A 21,431-nucleotide genomic window follows, 5' to 3' on the forward strand; every position below is an offset into this window, starting at 1 on the left:
AATACTGGAAATAAAATATTTTGGACTATGATGGCCTGAACTCTATGTAAGAAAATTGTCAATCGTGTTTAGGCGAACGTGTATTTGATGTGCGGAACACAATGTTCGCGACAGACTGCAGCAGCACGACGGTGAACTGAAACTGGCGTTGTGAATCCTACTACATGAACATTTGAAGGAGGGCAGCAACATAACAATGGCCGGCATGTACACAAAACAACGCAGTTGTCCATTTTGCATGTACACAATTTCGTTGTGGCCATATTAGTACCTTGCACTTCAATGAAATTTTAACATTTTGTTCAAAGTGAATTTTTTTATGCAAAAAATAAGTAAATATGTAAATTTATTTGTTTTAAATTATCAATTGTTATTACAAATGATGTAACAGAGCTATTTTATGCTTTTATTTGTCAAATAACATCAGGTTTGTTAGAGCTTTGAGTAATACATTTACATTTACATTTTACATATTAGTGGCATCACCACTCTACCTCATCTCTCTATCTTCCATTCTACTGTCAACTCTACTGTCGTTGGCAAATATAGGATTAAATTGAAGTTAGCGAGAACGGCAACTGTCGGCCTGCGGTCGTGTACATTGCATAACCCAACAAGTAACAAAAGAATCACCTGTTTTCCAAGAATTTTTCACAGCTGAGATCACCTGTTCGAAATCTGCCTTTTTTAGGCACAGAGATGTAATTAAAATAAATGTAGTAGATCAACTTTTTTGTGAAAAAGTATTTGTAACGGAAAACATTAATGAAAACTTTCAAGAATATTTTTGAAACATTTTTGTTGGATATTTATTGCTCTTCCTCACCACCTCTGAGGTTGCAATGTAGGCGCGCTACCGATCTTTTTTGGGTGTTTGGTTCACCAGGAGGCCTATTTTCACCCGCTTTTATATATACAGTTTTAAATCAATCTATTGTACTTATTATAAAAAATATGACTAGACAAAAATAAATATATCAAGTCAGGTASAATTCATGAATATTAATTACATTAAAAATATAACTGGAAACTATTTAAACAAAAACCAAAATAAATATAAACAAATCGGGTACAATTCCATTCTAAACATTAACAATACAAGTAATAACAATCGGCTTGTGTTAATTTTAGCAAAAACAAAAATTAATATAAAAAATCAGGTACAATTCAGGAACAACAACAATAMTATTCAAAACAATCTACTAAGTAATAAATAATACTTACAAAATATTCTAAATAACCTACAGCGAAATACTTATTAAAAACCCAAAATCAAACCCAAATCAAAGGAATTGTGGTGGAAAGAAGGGTCCTATACCTGGTACACGAAAATACTTAAAAAACATTGATTATAAGCGTACAAACCTAATCCCTAAAATTCTCATTTCAAAATCACAGATCAAGGTAACTATGGAAATAAATATTTTTTTTTATAAAATTGGAATCATTTAATAATATATTGATACAATAATTAATATTTTGGACAAAACTGATTAAATTTAGTATTTAGGAATTGAAATAATCGAAAAATATTTGAATATTTTATAAAAAATATTGTTAAGGTTATAAATTTTAAAACCTAACAGGACAACACACTATAGCAGATTTGAGGCATTTGAACGTTTTAGTAGTAGAATATGTGGGGGCAACCCGTACCAAGTTCCTAATTTGTAGTAGAATATTTAGGGGCAACCCGTACCAGGTGCCTAATTTGTAGTAGATTTTTGCGTATGTGTTAATGAAAAATGAAGGATTGGTTACTTGTAAGTTTATACAATGGTCGTGTAGTCGTGCAGTTGTCAAAATAGGTCCGTCCATAAGAACGAGTGTATTTTAATATTTGACAGAAGTCGTTTGCAGTCTGTTGCTTGGCATTGTATTCAACACATTAACCATTGGTGATACAGTATCAAGTCTCTAAATTTGATAGAGGCACTTTTTGAGACTTGAGACGATTTTGCTATTCTGTAAGTGACAGTCACAAAATCTATTACATTTAATAATTCAGAGATGCTTTTAAACTTGGATGAAAATAAATATGTCGATAACAAAAATTAAATTTTCTATAACATAGTCAAAAGAGATAATTATCAATCTAAATAAAATTATATGTTGATTTTGTTTCATAATGTTTTCGAAATTTTTGTAAAATTGATTTATTTTTAAGCTTTTTGTGTTTGAGTTGCTTACAAAATATAAAAAAATGACAATCTATTAATATTAATGATGATCTCTGCTCAGTATATTCAAAATGGCAGACAAGAGTTCTTTTTGGTTTTGTGACTTGCTAACTACCAGGTCTCAAATTTGAGGCAATATTTTGAGGCTAACTGTGCGATTCTGTACTGTGATATAGTATCAAGTCTCTAAATTTGACAGAGAATTTTTGAGACTTGAGACGATTTTGCTATTCTGTAAGTGATAGTCACAAACTCTATTACATTTCATTATTCAGAGATCTTTTTATAATTGAATGGAAATAAATATGTAGATACCAAATATTAAATTTTCTATAACATAGTCAAAAAACATAGTTATCAGTAAAAACATAAATATATGTTCACTTTGTTTCATAATATTAACGAAATTTATGTAAAATTTATTTATTTTTAACCTTTTCGTGTTTGAGTTGATTACAAAATATGCAATCGATTAATATCTATGATGATCTTTATTCAGTATATTCAAACTGGCAGACACGAGTTCTTTTTGGTTTTGTGAGTTGCTAACTACCAGGTCTCAAATTTGTGGCAATATTTTGAGACTAAAGCTAGAGACTATTTAGTGAATAGTAACTAGTCACAAATAGAGATTTTACTACAAAATGTCTCAAATAGAGATTAGAGACTGCTTACAGAATCCCGCTATAAGTAGGGATAAACATAATGGTGTTGTTAACATTCAATTATTAGCGTAGTTTGGGATGATGATTAATTTACGTTGTAGCGTCACTTTGTTCAGTAAAGTTTAGCAAAAGGTGGGCTTAATCTTTGGAAGAAGTAATAAGTTAAATGTACTTTATGGTTATATATTGTTGTTTAGCATGTGCAAAATTATAATTATTCGAGAACTTAAAATTAAAAATTTTTGACTATGATAGCCTAAACTCTATGTAAGAAAATTTCCAATCGTGTCTAGGCGACCGTGTATTTGAAGTAGGGATAAACATAATGGCGTTGTTAACATTCAATTATTAGCGAGGTTTGGGAGGTTGACGCTTGATTTTCGTTGTAGCGTTACTTTGTTCAGTAAAGTTTAGCAAAAGTTGGACTAAACTTTGAAAGAAGTAATAAGTTAAATGTAAGTTATGGTTATATATTGTTGTTTAGCATGTGCAAAGTTATAAACGTATTTAAATATATAAATAAAAATATTAAAAATAAAATATATTAGTTTTGCCTATCTTCTAAATATTTGAGATAGTTTTTGCGTTATTGACGTATCGACCATTTTAAGTACCTGAAACGAAGTTATTATTTTTATTTTTTGAAAATGATTAAAGAAAACAATATCTATTCTTTGTATTTAAGTTTTCAGTATTTATAATATAAGTCTATGTATATTTTTAGGACAATAGATTAACAAAGTGATTCGTTATACCAGTTATTATTGTTCTCTTGTTTTCGCAAGTTTGGAATCTAGTCCTCTGAAAAAATAACGATATATTCAATTATGTCTTCGAAACGTAAAGTTGGTGGAAGTGGTAATGGACCTAACAAGCGCCGCCCTAAGAAACAGGAGATTGAAGAGGACTTTAGTGATGCTTCTAGTGATGAAGCCCAATCTACCTCAAACCAAGTGGAAGTTTTAATTCCTAATGACGATTTGGAACCACCTACCAAGTTACCTGAAGATCTTCTGTTATCTCTAGATAAGACTCCGGGCAAATTGTTGATTGCTGGAATGGTAACATGGGACTTAACAGGAAAACGGGATCGGAAAAATGTAGTTAAAGTGCGCCCTAATCTTTATAATTTTCATCGTTTTTCTGATGAAATGGTTGGTGAAAGTAACATAAAGAATCTTACTATTTTTTAAAATCTTTTTCAATATTTTAGTACCGCTACTGTGCTACTGGTTCAAGCTCTGCTCATACACTACTTATTAATATGGATCGCAAAGCTCTAGCCTTTGGTCGTAATCCTTCAGGACAGTTAGGTTTATCCGATGTAAAAATATGTGAAACTCCTACGCTGGTTCCAGGATTAGAGAAATTTAATATTGTTCAAGCAGCATGTGGTCGACATCATTCCCTCTTTTTGACTGACACAGGTAGAGTTTACGCCTGTGGTGAAAATAAGTCTGGCCAATGTGGTATTGGAAACACACTTCCAGTAGTAAATAAGCCAACTCCGATAAATTATGTAGGATCTCCAATTATTCGCATTGGTTGTGGGGCTGAATTTTCCGTGATCCTCGATATTAAAGGAAATTTGTTTACATTTGGTTTACCTGAATATGGCCAGCTGGGGCATAACACAGACGCAAAATACTTTGTTAATGCCAACAAATTGTCATTCCACTTTGAAACATCGCCTAAAAAGGTTGTATTATATATTGAAAAGAATAAGGAAGGACACGTTACACCCGTGGACAATGTTCAAGTTGTGGATTTTGCTTGCGGCAATAATCATACGGTGAGTTGAAAAATATCTTTAAGTAATGAAATGTAGAAATTATAAAACTTCGGTATTAAAAGTAATTATTAAAATAGAAGTTAGTGGTTGGTTGAATTGTTACCTTGCGTAAAGTATAAAGTTCATATTGTGATTTGTATACGCCTTTATATTTTTTGTTATACCTTCAACCAGGTCTATTTAGTTTACCACGAAGTTTGTAATATCTAGAAGAGAACGTCGGAGACAAAAATATTCGAAAATTAAATTTTTATAGTGAAATGAACCCATAGATTTTTGTTTTGCAGACATTTGTTTGGAAACTTTATTATTACTTCAAATATGGTTTTAACTCATAACTGGGCATATAAAATTTTTTTTTTTGGATAAAAATATTAATTTAAACTACTTTATGTATAAACTCGACTAAACTAACATCACAAAGTTATTCGCAAATTAAGTTTCTTGCCAGCCTTGCAAAAGTCCCGTTGCTACTTCTGGCGTTCTAAGCTACTGACAGCTTTAGCAATTTGTCTTCAGTCTGAATAAAAATTTTGTACAATGCGGCATGGAAAGAAAAACCAAAGAAGTAAAAAGTAATTTATGTCTTTGCGCGGATAAATTCGGACTTTCCGAACTCATCTTGACAACGGCCTGAAACATACAACTCACATTACAAAGTTTTGTATATTATACAAAAGTTTTAGGTACGCCCACTCAGTACCCGGATCTTAATCCGATTGAGCACTTGTGGGCAAATTTGGAGTGTGCTATTCGGAAACAATATAATCAGAGGTGTTTTGGAATCCAAGACAGAATTGCTTAGCTGTCAGAATTGCAATTCTGACTTTCAATGGTGTCACAGAATCTGATCGGATTTTTGTCTTTTCGAACATATGCAATACGAATATTCGAATCAGCTGTTCACTAATGTGACAAAACTTGCAAATTAATACATTTGGAAACAATCCTATTAAATTTTTTAATGAGTTCCGAATTAAAGAAAGAATTTCCCAAAAAAACTTCAAAAAATTGATTGTTTAAGCCTCTAAAGCAGGCTCTCCCCCTTAAATATCCGCATTTTTTCCAAAACTCAATAATTGAGACATTTCTTGTTTTATTCTTATGTATTCTCCTATAGAAATAAAGGTAAACTAATTCGTAACAATAAAATAACTTCATTTCTTAACTTACATTTCAAATCTGTGTGCGACTATATTCTTGATTTGTTTCTGACAGCAAAACCGATAAAATTGGTTTCCGTGACACCCAAAAACCGATACAAATTCTGTTTCGAATATCAAACCAATAATATCTGAATTCATGACACCTGCTTTTTTTTGATCGGTTTCAAAGATGCAGTGGAACGCAGATGAGGAAACTTCAGACGTGCCAGAATACTGCACTCCGCAACTAGCTTCGTTCTGAATATTGTAGCAGGTTAAACTCCTTATCCAGAATCGACCCAGACATATCCAATGTATGTCCTGCATGCAACGAGTCCTCGCATGATACTGGCCTTTTTATTTTCTTTGCATGCCCTACAAATCATACTCCCCTTAGATGATCTCGACGCAACGCAAATGACCCTTACCGCCCAAACGGGGATTAGATAATCGTTAAAATAACAAACAACAACAACAATGGGGTGAAATATATGGACAAAAAATTAGTATTTTCCATAGGTACTCTAAAATATGGACTAAAAGCAAAATCAATTTTAGTTTATATAAAACGTTTTTTACGAATACTTTTGTGATATTAATTCACTGAATTTTTCAGTTCAAATGTTTTTACCCATGTTCTATTAAAATAGAACTTAATCTTTGAATTTAAATAACAGTTAAAACTACATTACATTAATTAAAATATCTATTCCTGAAATTAATTTTCTGAATACTTTTGTAAGCCACTGTATATTAGTTTGCTTTAAAAAAATCGTTTGAATTTTTTTTTTGAACTCTTACCCTCTAAATGTTAGTGATTGACAAACAAAGAGTTAAAATAAATTCAAAAAATTTTTTTTAGCACCCTACTATATGAAAATGACCAGCACGATGAGCGATTTTCCGTGTCCGTTTGTCAGTCTGTATAGTTCCTGACTTTACTACAGAATATCTTCACGATTTCGCATTGCAAAGACAACGGCAGAATCGAACTTCCAAAGAAATTGTTCAGATCGGATCACTAAGGCATATAGCTGCCATTCAGACTGATTGATCAAAATCCTTCACGAATTTAATATGGATTATTATTGTTGTAGCGGCAGAAAACATTCCTGAAGCAATATGGAGAAATGCTGCTGGTTTGACAGCCCTTGATCGGATAAAAATCCGTGTCCGTTACTGTTATGTATACCCGACTGTGGCGAGAACGGTCAAAGTATGGAAACTTTTGTATTTGTGAAGGATATTAGTTGAACCGAAGTTAACGTTTTTTCTTATTTTTTTTCGAATTTTAAATTTCTGTATAATGTTTATGCTCTATATCTGATAAGATTCTGCGATCGACCTGAACTTTAGTTTTAGTCAAAGACTAAACAAGGGCTTTTTATTTCGTTCATTTATTTTAAATTATGCTTACAGCCCTTTAACAAGCAATTTTAGTAAGTAAAAAGTTTGAAGTTTGTATATATACTCGTATATTTTTTCAGGTGGCAATTGACTCGAAGAAGCGCGTGTATAGTTGGGGATTCGGTGGCTTTGGTCGTTTGGGCCATGCTGAGCCAAAAGATGAAATGGTACCTCGTTTAATTAAATATTTTGACACTCAAGGCCGTGGTGCTCGTAATGTATACTGTGGTGCAACTTTTAGTCTCATTGTCAATGAACTAGGTGTACTTTTCTTATTTGGACAAAACAAAAAGACTGGAGAAGCAAACATGTACCCAAAACCTGTCCAGGATTTATCGGGTAGTGTTTACATTATAATGTGTTATTGAGAAAATTTATTGACAGCATTATATTTAAAGGTTGGAACATCACCGATATTGGTTGTGGAAACACTTCTATTATTATTTCTGCTGACGATACCTTAATAGCATGGGGTGCTTCTCCAACTTATGGTGAATTAGGCCTTGGTGAATTCCAAAAGTCTTCGACTATCCCTAAGGAAGTGCCCAAAATGGATAATATAAAAATACCTCAGGTTGCTGTTGGTTATTCTCATACAGTTTTACTTGTTGATACTGATCACGAGCCGACAAAACTCAAGTATGAAAAACTGCCAGAATATACCATCGATAATTGAACAGAGTAAATTTAATTGTAGTTGTTGACTTTCGTACTACCCCTCATGCATTTATGATAGAAATATTAGCTCCGTGATAATTTTACATCGCGCCTTGAGAGTTTAAAGAAGTAATTCAATACAAATAATTATTAATAAAGTAGATATATTTACATGTAAGTAGATTTACTAAGTTCCCGGCCACTAACGTTATCTGTATATTCGTAAAACATAATATCATTAAATTTTTTGCAATTGTATTGCTGTGCATTTCTAATATCTACATTTTATAAAACGGGTTTGTAAAAGATGTTCGATAGATCTGCAGTACATTTTCTTTCATATCGGAATCAACTACATACTTATTTAGAAGTAAGTTTAATAAAGTTAAGAATCAGTGTCACTGTTTTATATTTATTTCTTTTTTTACTATTGGGCGTACATATTTATAATTTGCCACTATGATGCAGTATTGTATTATACATAATATAAACATATATACAAGAATTCTTGGGAAATAAATTAACAACTTTTTTCGAAATATTTATAATTGTGATTTCAGTAAAAATTTGTAAAAAGTGAATTGTAATACTATACTTTTTTTAGGAACATATGTTTGGCTTTTATACATCCATGGTTAATTGCCTTGTAAGTTGCCAACAATGTTTCTTTGGCGATAATCGCGATCGTATGAGGAATGAAGGAGCACAGACTGTCAAAAGTCTCACCTAAAATTTTAAGATTATTGACAGTCGAAATCTTGACGCCATTGACTTCAATATTATGGTCCAGTATACCCGACGTCGAAGACAACATAGCTAATTCGTTTCCGTCCCGTAGCTATCCATTGTTTCTGGATTAAAATACCATGTTATTGTTTTAGGCCGGTCTGAGTTACCCACCCCACACGCCATATTTCCGAACCTTCCGTACAGAATACCCTCGGACGGTTTACTTATTTGGAAGATGTACAGGGGTGTTGTCGAATCCGAGAAAAAATTGCTTAGCTATCAGAATTGCAAACAAATTCTGATTTTCTTTGGTTTCACGGAATCTTTTTGGATTTTCGTCTTTTCGCACTTAAATGAATACATTTGGAAGCAATCCTGTTAAAGTTTTTGATGAGTTCCGATTAAAAAGAGGATTTTAAGAGATAACATTTATCGAATGAATAAAGACGCATTTGGGTGCCAAATTACGTTTTGTAAATCTTCTTTAAGGGGGAGCCTGCTTTAAAAAAAAATATTTTTTTTGTTTAAATATCTTTACAAATTATCTTAAGAATATGTCCCCAAAGTTATAGATGGGAAGAAGCTAGAAGGGAAATAGTAACTGAGCGTCTAGCAGATATGTATGTATATGAGTGCTTGGGCAGGAAAGCGAACAATTTTACGCGCGATTTCTTGGTTTTTCATTTTGACGATTTTTATTAATTGGCGGGTAGAATAGAAAAAAAAAATAAACGCCGTATGGAATTGGGGCAAAGTTTTTTATATTTGGCATTAAATTATCTTCTATTTAAACTAAAAGAAACTAAGTTTGAATATATGTTTATGCAATATAAAGTACAATTTTTTTTGGTCAAAAAACACTTCTTTTCAATTTAAAAAAATTTTGGAATTTTACACTTTTTTAATTTTCTTAGTTTTACTAGAACATAAAAGCCTGGGGTCGAATCGGTACCTCCGTGCACGGATCGGCAAACATACGAAAGAAAATTACGTGATACGTCCGTCGTATGCGGTGATTGGCATCACGGTAGAGGAGGAGTAGAGTCACTATCAGCTGATATTATTTAAACAAAGCCACAGCTGAGAGGTACTTCTGTAGAAACGTCAAGGGGAGTGGGGGGTTGAGTTTCTATTGGAATCCAAGATGGTGACTTTTAACCGAAAAATGGTTGCATTGTGTTATTTTCTAAAAATTAATGGAAAAGTTGTCCCTAAAAATATTGGTTATATATAAAACTGTAATATATTTTCAAAAGAAAATATTTTTATTTTAATATATGTTTTTAAAGATGAGAACAATATGAGCAAATACATGAAAAATTAAGTTTTTTATTTATGCCAGTTTTTAATTGTGGTAAGTTCACCACAGAAAAATTTTATGAACAAATAAGCAACCAAGCCATGGTGGGGTCCAGAATATGCTCATTCGAAGCCATAATCATAACGCAGGTTTTTGCAAGACAATTTGTTTTAGTTTATTTCATGGAACAATCCTTTACTATGGTTTATTTAGTTATTTGAATCTGGAAGAACTGTTTGGAAATTGAAGATAAGTGTTTGGAAAAGAAAGATAAATAACAGATCGACTGGGGTTTTATTCCAATAAGAGTACGAAATAACTAAACATGGCTTCGTTAATATTGCTTACCTGGCCGGTGCTGTTCCAATTTTGTGATTTAAGAGATGAAAAAGCGATACGCGATGCTGTGAAGTACTCAAATGTAGTTATCACCTTAGTTGGTCGCGAAATCGAGACAAAATTTTAAATTCAATGACGTGATCGTCTAAGGTGCACGTCGCTTTGCTAGGTAAGCTAAAATTAAACTTTATTTCAAAAGATTTACCATGTGTATAAATGAGCATCTTCCCTCGAACATCCACACATACATCACACTATCACACCACATCAATTCAACTTCACAACACTGACACGCACCTTCACCATACTCGTTTCACAATTCATCAGGGCTTACAACCCACATTCCACACTACACACCAACCAACCACATCATGCCAGCTGATTCCACACACCAAAGGAAAAAAGGGAATGACAAGGAGATCAGCAACTCACTTCGTTTTCGATCTCAACAGCGACCTGTACGAGCWTTTTGAACGGCCTTTTTTCCCTCCTCCAGTTTTTGCTTTTTCTCATCCCGTGTCGGAATTATCAACCGCTAATTATTATTATTTTTCTAAAGTGAACATTAAAATTGTACTAAAGTATTTTATAAAGTGATTTTTAAAATTGTACACAAATCTAAAACGAAACCGTAATATACATWTATACACGCGTATGCACATTGAAGCAAACTCATTATTTATCCATTTTTTTCGCGTTCTATAAAACAAAACCTTGTGGTGATCGAAAAGGTGAGTACGTGCGAAAATATAAAAAATTTGCAGTGCACTGCAAAAACCGGTGAGTTATTGGAAAATACATGGTCCTTCGAGGCAAAAAGAACGGCACATTGGTGAAACGTTAAAAAACAAAACAAAAAAAGGTTTACATATGAAAGTGCAGTGACACCAAGAAAAATATATAAGAACGAAGTGGCACGAAATCCGCACACATGCATACATTCTTGTATATGACAAACCAAAAAACGGGGTGAAAGAAAAAAAAATTTTTTTTTAAAAAAATAAAATTTAAAGTAAAAGCCGGAAAGCGGTGCAGTGAAATAATATAATAATAAGAATACATACTAAAACTAACAACTCCAAATTAACAAATAAAGCCTTAACCAAAAGTGGGTGCAAACTAACATATACAATATGGGCGCGAAAATAAAGTATGTAATTTAGTAAAATACGGGCGCGAACTCTTAACAAACAACACAACAAGCGGAACGCCGGCGTTCGAAGGAACTCCCACTCATACAAACAAGGAATCACACCATTTTTCACGAAAATCCAAACCCAAAGTCCCTGAGGAAAATCAGAGTGAGTGTATCCATTCCACTTTTGATTTWATTTATTATGTATATGTATGTAACGTTGCACAAACGGTCAATTTAATAGAACCGATAGAAATCAAACCCGTTTAATAAAAACGGTTTGTAAAACTTCTAAATTGGCGGGATATTTAAGTATCGATACAAAACAATACGGTAAATAATATATATCCACAGCATATATATATGTATATATATTTTATAAATTTAACTAAAGAAATTACTATTCCTTGCATTTTAAGCTTACCTTCGTGTATACAATACACAATCCACAAAAAATTCAATAAAAATTTATTTTCAACCTTTCTGGCAATACCGCTCCAGTTCATTAACTGTGAGAGGGATACTTGCAAACCATATGAACAATACCTCTTCAGCTTATTTAGCTGTGAGAGGAAGTGCTTCCAAAAAAGTAAGCAAAAAATAGCAAGAAGAAAATAGCAGAAAAGAGAATGCAAACATACATACATATATACATATCCTAAAGCGGATGAWTTTAACGCATTTACATAATATATATACATATCCGTGTAAATACATAATAATATATACATTAGCGCTTTAGCGCATATTTCAGTAGACACGCAGTACACAACCGCGAATACATAGACTCGTATTATATAGATTACCGTTTATTTATAACACAAATTAAGAATATACAGAAACGGTGCGGTGAACCAAAACAACTTTGGGTAAACAAAGCAAATATTTTACATGCTAATTACCTTTGTACATACATACATAAGTATATTGAAAGTCCAATTTGGCGAATTCCTAGCATTTATCTTGTTCCTTGTCACACAAGAACAAGCATAATTGCACATATTTTATTTAACGTATACTATATGCACATAAAATCCACACGTATGTACAAAGGATATTGACCTAGTTTCAGTGCGCGCTGAAACAAAGGCATACGAATAAATACGTAATAAAAATTTTTCCGAAAAAAAAAGTGAATACAAACGAAAGCAATAAAAGCGATAAACGCATTTTTAAATTCTTTTACTGGAATAACAGCTCTTATTTATTAAAAAGAGCTTTCGGTCACACGTATATTTTACTTATCCAATTTTTCGGCAAAATCAATATTTGTTGAAAAGAGTTTTCGGTACCATATATACCTATTATAATAAAATATACATATATATTTTCATTAATTAAAATTTTCTGAATGAGCACTGACTCAAAAGAATCTAAAGCAGAATTCTTAAGAATTCCGAAAATGATTAATGACGATAAAAGCCCATGTACACCTGCTGAAGCTACACGCTCTAAGCAAGGTGCTACAAAGCAAAAAAAGGGGGAGGGACATTTCTTATATTAAATTCATTTCTGAGAGTGACAGCTTGATTAAATACTGCACTCGATTTGCATCTTCACTAATTCAGGACAACTCTGAATCGGTACTAGAAATAAAAAATAAATCTATTGACAATTTTTGGACACGCCTCCAAGCTGCATACGATGCAATAGTAGAAACTGATGATTCAGATCTACCTAAAAATTTCAAAACCTCGGCTTACGCCAAATACGAAAACTGCTTAGACCGGTATGAAGACACAAAAGCAATGATATCAGATCAATTAAAATTTATGAAGGCAATTGCACCTACTCCCCACAGTAGAATAGAGTTACCATAATTGCAAGCCCAAGAGGCAAGTTCAGGAATTCATCTCAAAGTGCCAGCGTGTGATACAGACACAGTCGCCTTAAGTCACTCTCGCACCTCTGCAATACAGCAGTTTTTAAGTATGGAGAAAAACCTACTTAGAAAGGTGAGCTTAAACAAGATTATGATGGTGTCTTAGAAGAATACCTTCATTTAGACCACATGGAGGAAGTAAGCCCATGTGAAAAAATTATAAAAGGCAAATATTACTCATTCTACTTGCCACAGCATGCAGTAGTAAAGCCTGACAAAAAAAAAACCACGAAGGTTAGAGTTGTCTTCAATGCCTCACGATCCACTAGCTCGGGGAATTCCCTAAATGATATTCTATTTACGGGACCCACGCTCCAGCCAGATTTAATGCTCCTCATATTAAAGTGGCGTATATACAAATACGTGTTCAATGGGGATGTTGAAAAGATGTATCGACAAATACTGGTTCATAAGGATGATCAAGATTTTCAGCGGATTATTTTCCGAAAATCTGCCAATAGTCCACTACGCGACTTTAAATTGAAAACAGTTACCTTTGGCGTAAACTCTGCCCCATATCTAGCCATTCGTACACTTCACGAACTGGCAGAAGACACAAAGCCAGAATTTCCACTGGCAACACAAGTCTTAAAAACGCAAACGTATGTAGACGATATCCTGTCTGGAAGCCACAGTCTTCCACAAGCATACGAGACCTTATCACAGGTAATAAATGCCCTCAATACCGCAGGGTTTCCTTTAAAAAAGATTACAGCCAATCACCTCTTCCCAGCTCGCTAATAATTTGAACGACATCTCGCAGATACAAATTCCACGGTGGGTAAACTATTCCTCCGAATACAAAGTGGAACTACACGGCTTCTGCGACGCCTCTGAAAATACCTATTGTGCCACTATATATGTGCGTACATAAAGCGATGTCGCAACTACAAGCCACCTATTAGCGGCAAAAGCAAAAGTTGCGCTTATAAAAAGGCTAAGTCTCCCACGACTTGAACTCTGTGGCGCTCTGCTACTAGCAAAGCAAATGGTGCAGACCCACTTAAACATGGCGAAATACAGATTATATTTATGGTCCGATTCCGAGATAGTTCTAGCCTGGTTAGAAAAACCACCACATGCGTGGAAAACTTACATTTCTAACCGAACATCTGAAATACTTGACCTAGTAGGATCAGHCACDTGGCGTCACGTAGCCAGTGCTGACAATCCTGCTGATCTAGGTACAAGAGGATGCAAACCTCTGAATCTCGCCACTTCCACCCTCTGGTGGAATGGCCCCCGATGGTTAACAGAATCTCCCAATTCTTAGCCACAATCACCCATGCGCCACATACTTACCCCAGAAAGTCGTAAAATCGACACTTATCATGCAACACTGGGTGACACTGACATCCTTGAACGATTTTCATCGTTCCCCCGAGCCCTCCGAGTAGTTGCCTATATGCTCAAGTTTTTAGAGTGGCTTAAACTTAAATGAGTAACTTATCTCCATTGCGATAAATTGACGCACCAAGACTTACAAAAAACTAAGGTCGCTCTTATCGCATCAACCCAAACGCGCTACTTCAGCCGCGTTATAGAATTACTAAGAGAATCGAAGCCTATTGATAAAAAGAACTCACTCTTAGTTTTAAACCCATTTCTAGATACGAAGGGTTTACTTCGTGCGAATGGTCGGCTTGCTAATTCAAGCCTAACGTACAATGAATTCCACCCTATAATCATACCAGAGAGGTGTCCGCTTGCCACTTTATTTATTAGATATATCCACATACTAATGCTCCACGCCGAACATCGCCTCATGCAACATATGGTCCGCCAAGAGCTGTACATACCCCGACTGCAGCCCCAAATAAAGGAATGCATTTTCATGTGCGAAATCTGCACTATGCATAAGCAGAAAATGCAATCGCAGATTATGGCAGCACTTCCACTTGAACGCTGCAGTTTTACTCTGCCTTTCCCCACTACAGGTGTAGATTTTTCTGGGCCTTTTATGATAAAGGCATCCATGCTACGGTCCCCTACCCTCATGAAAGGCTATGTGGCTGTTTTTGTTTGTTTCACGACAAAAGCAGTACACCTTGAGCTATGTACGAATCTCACGACGAAGGCTTTTCTTGCGGCTTTTGCTCGTTTCGTCGGACGACGAGGCTTTCCATCAAAAATAGTGAGCAATAATGGTAAAACATTTATCGGAGCTCAAAGAGCAACAGAAAAACAATCTGTGGATTTTATGAAACAAGTCTCATTTGACTCTGCAAAAATATGCTCCCCAAGGTATAAATTAGCAGTTTATTCCCCCAAGCGCCCCACATATGGATGGCTTATGGGAGTCAGCTTCAAATCTCATTTTAAAAAGATAGCTGGCAACCACAAATTCAATTATGAAGAGTTCACGTCACTCTTAACAAGAATTGAAGCCGTTCTTAATTCACGGCCTCTCGCTGCACTCTCGCAAGATCCCTCAGACTTTACTGCCCTCACGCCAGGGCATTTTCTTAAAGGAGCGCCCATTCTGGCCACACCTGAGCCAGGCGTGGAGTCGCTTTCCTTATTAAACCATTGGGAAGGAATTAAAATTCTCCATCATTACTTCAGTCGCGGATGGAAAGATGATTATTTAAAGGACCTCCACAGAAGGTACCGATAGAAATTCACAGAAAATTGGCCTAAGCTTGGAGATTGTGTCTTAATCAATGACGATTGTCTCCCCCCCACCGAATGGCGGTTTGGCCGCATAGAGAAGCTCTACTACGGCTTCGACGGTCATATTCGCGTAGTCGATCTCCGTACACAATCGGGAACGATAACCAGACCGCTCGTTAAATTGTTTTTTGCCAACCGCAGGTAAAATCGAAATGTAACCGCAACTAATACACCCAAATGAAAAAAAAAAAATATAATAACAAACTCACCCAAGATAAATAAATACCCATAAAAGGGTCGATCCACATGACGACTCACTCGTGCCACATTACGTGGCACCAACGTCCATATGATTATATACACATATATAAGTACACGATAATTAAAAATACTATTTCTTACCAGGTCAATATGGATGCCGAGATGCCAATTGCACCTACTCCCACTGTGCGTTCCGCTGTCACGGTTCCGCGCCCTAGAGCTACCCCAGTAGCAGCACCGCGAACCACCATCGCTGCCGCACCTCCCCGAGAGATTCCATCGGCTCCGCGCGGTGACCCGCAAGCACTAGCTCCGGAGCAGCCACAACGTCAATGCGCGCTATGTCGCCGACGACATCGGTTGCCACATTGTGGCATCTTCAAGGGGATGACGCCTTTGCAACGCCAGCAGATCGCACAGGCACATGGCCACTGCCTGAATTGCCTGGCGCCTACCCATCTCACGCGCGAATGCTTGACCGGGTACCAGTGCTAGGTATGCATGCGGTATCATCACACGATGCTGCACCGCACCGCTGGACCCGACGTCGAGCGTCGTCATCCCCCTCGCGGCCGTACTGCCAGATGACGACTCCCGCTACCGCAACCGCGAAGGCAAACCTTCCCTTCGGAGGAGTCCCGCTCCTGGCGCCACGATCATCATACCACTCCGCATCGGAGGCGCCATCCTGGGCCGAAAGCCCGTCGTAAGACAGGCCTCAGCAACGTTGTTGCAACACTGCAACAACTTCAGAGGTTACTAGGCTAAATACTCGCCTAGGGGGGCCAGGATGTATAAATGAGCATCCTCCCCCGAACATCCACACACACATACACCACATCAATTCAACTTCACAACACTGACACGCACCTTACCATACTCGCTTCACAATTCATCAGGGCTTACAACCCACATTCCACACTACACACCAACCAACCACATCATGCCAGCTGATTCCACACACCAAAGGAAAAAAGGGAATGACAAGGAGATCAGCAACTCACTTCGTTTTCGATCTCAACAGCGACCTGTACGAGCATTTTGAACGGCGTTTTTTCCCTCCTCCAGTTTTTGCTTTTTCTCATCCCGTGTCGGAATTATCAACCGCTAATTATTATTATTTTTCTAAAGCGAACATTAAAATTGTACTAAAGTATTTTATAAAGTGATTTTTAAAATTGTACAGAAATCTAAAACCAAACCGCAATATACATATATACACGCGTATGCACATTGAAGGAAACTCATTATTTTTTTCGCGTTGTACAAAACAAAACCTTGTGGTGATCGAAAATTTGAGTGCGTGCAAAAATATAAAAAATTTGCAGTGCACAACAAAAACCAGTGAGTTATTGAAAAATACACCATGTATTTTTAATTTTTTTTTTCTTATAGAATCAGCAAAGAAACTGTTGTACAACGTTTGATTATTTGCCTGTCTTAAACTCTAGTCCCAAACCAATGAGCTTTGTGCGTGAGGGTGGAAGTAACTTTTTGAAGAGCAAATACTACGATGAATGTGCAGTTCGGATGTTGCACAAGCTATTGTCAATTGCTCTAAGGATCCCGATCAAGCTGTTGGGTAGGCTTTTTGCAAAATTGAATTTACATACTTTCTAATATGCTAAACCCTTAACGCACACCTTGCAGACCAAAGCTTTACCAGTTGAGGGAATTAATTGATTGGTTCCATCGTGTTATGTGCAAAGATGAAAAATGGTGGGGATACCGTCGTTAAGACGTGCGTTGCGATCTTACCTTCCTACTGAAAGTCAAGTTCACTGAGCTTATCTGTCCTGGACAACCTATTGGTGAGCTACATATTGGTGAGGAGCGTATCGATCGCGAATGTATTACCGATGTCATTTGGGTGTACAATTGACCTCCATGGAAGAGCAAGTACTATCGTGATATTATGATGCCGATTTGGGAGAGTGGGGGAACCAGCTCCACGAAAATCGATAAAAAATCGGGAAAAACTACGTATGTTTGCATAAAACAATAATAATGATAACAACAGCCAAGCAAATAATAAACAACACTCATCAAATAAAAGTTGGTGGCGTTGGTGGCCAAGCAGCGATTTGAAAAGAAACATTTGCATCTACGCGAATTACAATTCGTCTTTACATCTAGTGAATAATGGTCGACTATGAACGATGTGGAATTGATAATTAAACTTTAAAAAACAAAAAATGTAATTTGGTTGATAATGAACCGCTATTAAAAATTAAGGAATTTGAGTTGTATTTTTATTTTGGCCAAAAAAGTTATTATCGATTAGGATAATTTCAAATGGAGTATATTTCGAACAATCATTTTTTGTTTTCAAATATTATGCCAGTATTGCTATTGAGCATGGCAAAATAGTGTTGCGTAAGCTAATTTAAAATACTTTTTACTACTATACAGATATTGCAAAATGAAAAAATAATTCCTTTAAGAATCCTTTTTTATTTAAAAACTTAGTTTATAACTAAAAAATAATAAGGTAAATCTGTTAGGATGGTCAAATACTCTATTTGCGATCGTGTAGGATTCCTGATCGCCTTCGTATAACTAAATTCTGACACAAAAATTTATGCTCAAAATATAAGAAACATGGCTATTATAATTATCTCTTGATTTATCTTACAATAAAAATTGTGTTTTACTGTTCAGACGAATTATTATGATATGTAATAACAAAATTTTTCGACAATAGTTATCTCTTTTGGTCCACTTATTATCAAAAATAATTTCCAATTTGTTCATGAATAAGTTAACGAAAACGCTAAAAAATATATGTATAGCATATTTATTTATATCAAGAAGAAATAATTAAAAATTTTGATAGCAGCATTAAGTTTCATTCTATAAGCAAAATTTAAAATAGTATTTATAAATGTATATGGAGTAATCGTAAGTTATCATAAGATTGTCCATTTATTACAAAATTCATACAAATTTCAATATTACAGCGTCTTATCCAAAAAATAGTTATTTTACGTTTTAATGTTTGACGATAAAGTTGGATGAAAGTACGGCGGAGCGCTAAACATGTGGTCCGTTCCCTCGAGTGGTTGAAGTAAAAGAGAAAGAGGCGTCTGTGCGTGGCTGGAGTGTCTGTTTTCTACGGCGTCGTAATGGCCGACTCATTGAGTCGTCATGCCGCGTAATGGCTCTTGAGTGCCGGTCGTTTGAGAGAGATGGCAGATGGGTGCTGTTAGCAAAATCAGCTGTGGGCACTTATCAAAATAAGTGTTGGTAAAGGATAGAGTCTCCTCCTCCGGCAGGGTCAAAGAATGAAGTATTTAAATTTCGATCTGTTAATAGTATAGTAATTGCTCCCGCTAACTGGTAGCGATAATAAAAGTAATAAAGCTGTTAGTACAACTGTTCAAACGAAAAGAGGTATTCGGTCGAATGAAATTCCTGTTGATCGTATGTTGATTACTGTTGTAATGAAATTAACTGCCCCTAAGATTGAAGAAATTCCAGCTAAGTGGAGTGAGAAAACAGCTAGATCAACTGATGCTCCTCCGTGAGCAATAACAGATGATAGGGGTGGGTAAACTGTTCAACCTGTATCAGCTCCGTTTTCTACTATACTTCTCACTAATAATAGCATAAGGGAAGAAGGTAGTAATCAAAATCTTATATTGTTTATTCGCGGAAATGCCATATCTGGTGCACCCAGTATTAAAGGAACAAGTCAATTTCCGAATCCTCCAGTTATAATGGGTATAACTATAAAGAAAATTATTACGAAAGCATGGGCTGTTACGATTACATTGTAAATTTGATCGTCTCCAATTAATGCTCCGGGGTGCCCTAATTCAGCTCGAACTAGGATTCTAAGAGAGGTTCCTACTATTCCTGCTCAGGCTCCGAAAATAAAATATAATGTTCCGATATCTTTATGGTTTGTTGAGAATAGCCATTGTCGCGATTAAATGGCTRAAGTTTAGGCGATAGACTGTAAATCTATTTATAAGAATTAATTCTTTTTAATCGTTTAATAACTAAGTTGGGCCTTATAGTCAAAAATGACGTTAGACTGCAATTCTAAAGGAGTAGTGAATTACTAAGGCTTAAAAGATTTATACTTATGTTTATAGCTTTGAAGGCTATTAGTTKAATTAACTTAAAGCCTTACTGCATAGTTTATAAGAATAAATAGATTATAGAAATTAAAATTAGACTAAATGTAGAGATAAATGATATAATTAACATTATTTTAAATGAAATATTGTTAACAGTTGTATTAATAGTTCAATTATTTTCATAATAATTAAGTATAAAAGCTGCGAAACATAGCCGTAAATAAAAAAATAGAGTGACTAATGTTATAACTGTTATAACCGTTATTAATACATACTGGCCCTTAAATACCAGTGATTGAATAACTAGTCATTTAGGTAAGAACCCGATGAACGGGGGCAATCCCCCTAATGATAATAAATTTAAAAATAGGGTGAATTTAAGGATTTTTGATTCGAAAAATGAATTAAATAGCTGGTTAATGTGGGATATTTTGAAATTGTTGAATATAAAAGTTAAACTGAAAGATAAGAATGTGTAAAAAGAAAAATATAAGCATCATATTGATTCGTTTGCTTGTATAGATGCTAGCATTCATCCTAGATGATTAATTGATGAAAAAGCTATTAATTTTCGTAGAGAGGTTTGGTTTAACCCGCCCAAGGATCCTATGATAGTTGATTCAATAATCGCTACAAAAATGAAATTATCTAGTGTTGTGTAAGAAATTAATATTAGAGGGGCAACTTTCTGCCATGTCATTAGAGTAAGCGCACTTATTCAGGATAGGCCTTCTATAACATTAGGGAATCAAAAATGAAATGGCGCTGCGCCTGAAAAAAATATAATTTTTGCTGAATTGTTAAAAATTAAAAAGAAAAGGACTAGAACCTTTATAAATGGGGTATGAACAAAGTAGCTTAATTAGCTTATCTTTTTAATTATTTATTTAAACATTGTGGCACACTTAGGGTGCAATTATTTTATTTATACTAATGTTTTGTGTATAGAGTGTATAATATGAAATAATAAATATATTTTGGTGTATGATGCACAAAAGTTTTTGAAATAGTTTAATTCTATTAAATATAAATATAATGAATGCAATATTGACTGCATTATTTACCCTATCAAGGTAACCCTTTTATCAGGCAATTCATTGAATGAAATAAGCCTATTTCATTTAAAATAAGCTGTTTTTATCCAATTTTTTTCTTTTTTTTCTATACTCAGATTTAAGAGGCATATATAGCTTTATACTAAATTAATACTTAGTAATTTAAGTAAATAAAAAAAGTACTAC

At 34.8% G+C, this 21,431-nt stretch overlaps 1 protein-coding gene and 2 pseudogenes across 3 annotated transcripts; 2 read left to right on the forward strand and 1 right to left on the reverse strand.

The window, feature by feature from the left end:
- The first annotated feature begins 2,999 nt into the window (after positions 1 to 2,999).
- Positions 3,000 to 8,257, forward strand: LOC108974555 (protein RCC2 homolog). 3 transcript variants are annotated; one of them, XM_018942456.1, is made up of 5 exons: positions 3,000 to 3,013; positions 3,570 to 3,999; positions 4,059 to 4,637; positions 7,270 to 7,528; positions 7,588 to 8,257. In XM_018942456.1, exons 2-5 carry the CDS (start codon positions 3,673 to 3,675, stop codon positions 7,863 to 7,865), a joined length of 1,443 nt encoding a protein of 480 aa, XP_018798001.1. In that variant the 5' UTR covers positions 3,000 to 3,013; positions 3,570 to 3,672; the 3' UTR covers positions 7,866 to 8,257. The 3 variants fall into 3 exon arrangements, with proteins under 3 accessions (XP_018798001.1, XP_018798000.1, XP_018798002.1); XM_018942455.1 differs by lacking the exon at positions 3,000 to 3,013 and adding an exon at positions 3,090 to 3,300; XM_018942457.1 differs by lacking the exon at positions 3,000 to 3,013 and adding an exon at positions 3,090 to 3,300 and having other exon boundaries at positions 3,631 to 3,999.
- Positions 8,258 to 10,200: 1,943 nt separating this feature from the next.
- Positions 10,201 to 18,348, forward strand: LOC108974552 (annotated as a pseudogene).
- A 1,542-nt stretch (positions 18,349 to 19,890) lies between these two features.
- Positions 19,891 to 21,288, reverse strand: LOC108974553 (annotated as a pseudogene).
- Positions 21,289 to 21,431: the final 143 nt, after the last annotated feature.

This window comes from Bactrocera latifrons, unplaced genomic scaffold (assembly GCF_001853355.1).
Source record: "Bactrocera latifrons isolate USDA-ARS-PBARC rearing strain unplaced genomic scaffold, ASM185335v1 scaffold_564, whole genome shotgun sequence".
NCBI classification, from domain to species: domain Eukaryota; kingdom Metazoa; phylum Arthropoda; class Insecta; order Diptera; family Tephritidae; genus Bactrocera; species Bactrocera latifrons.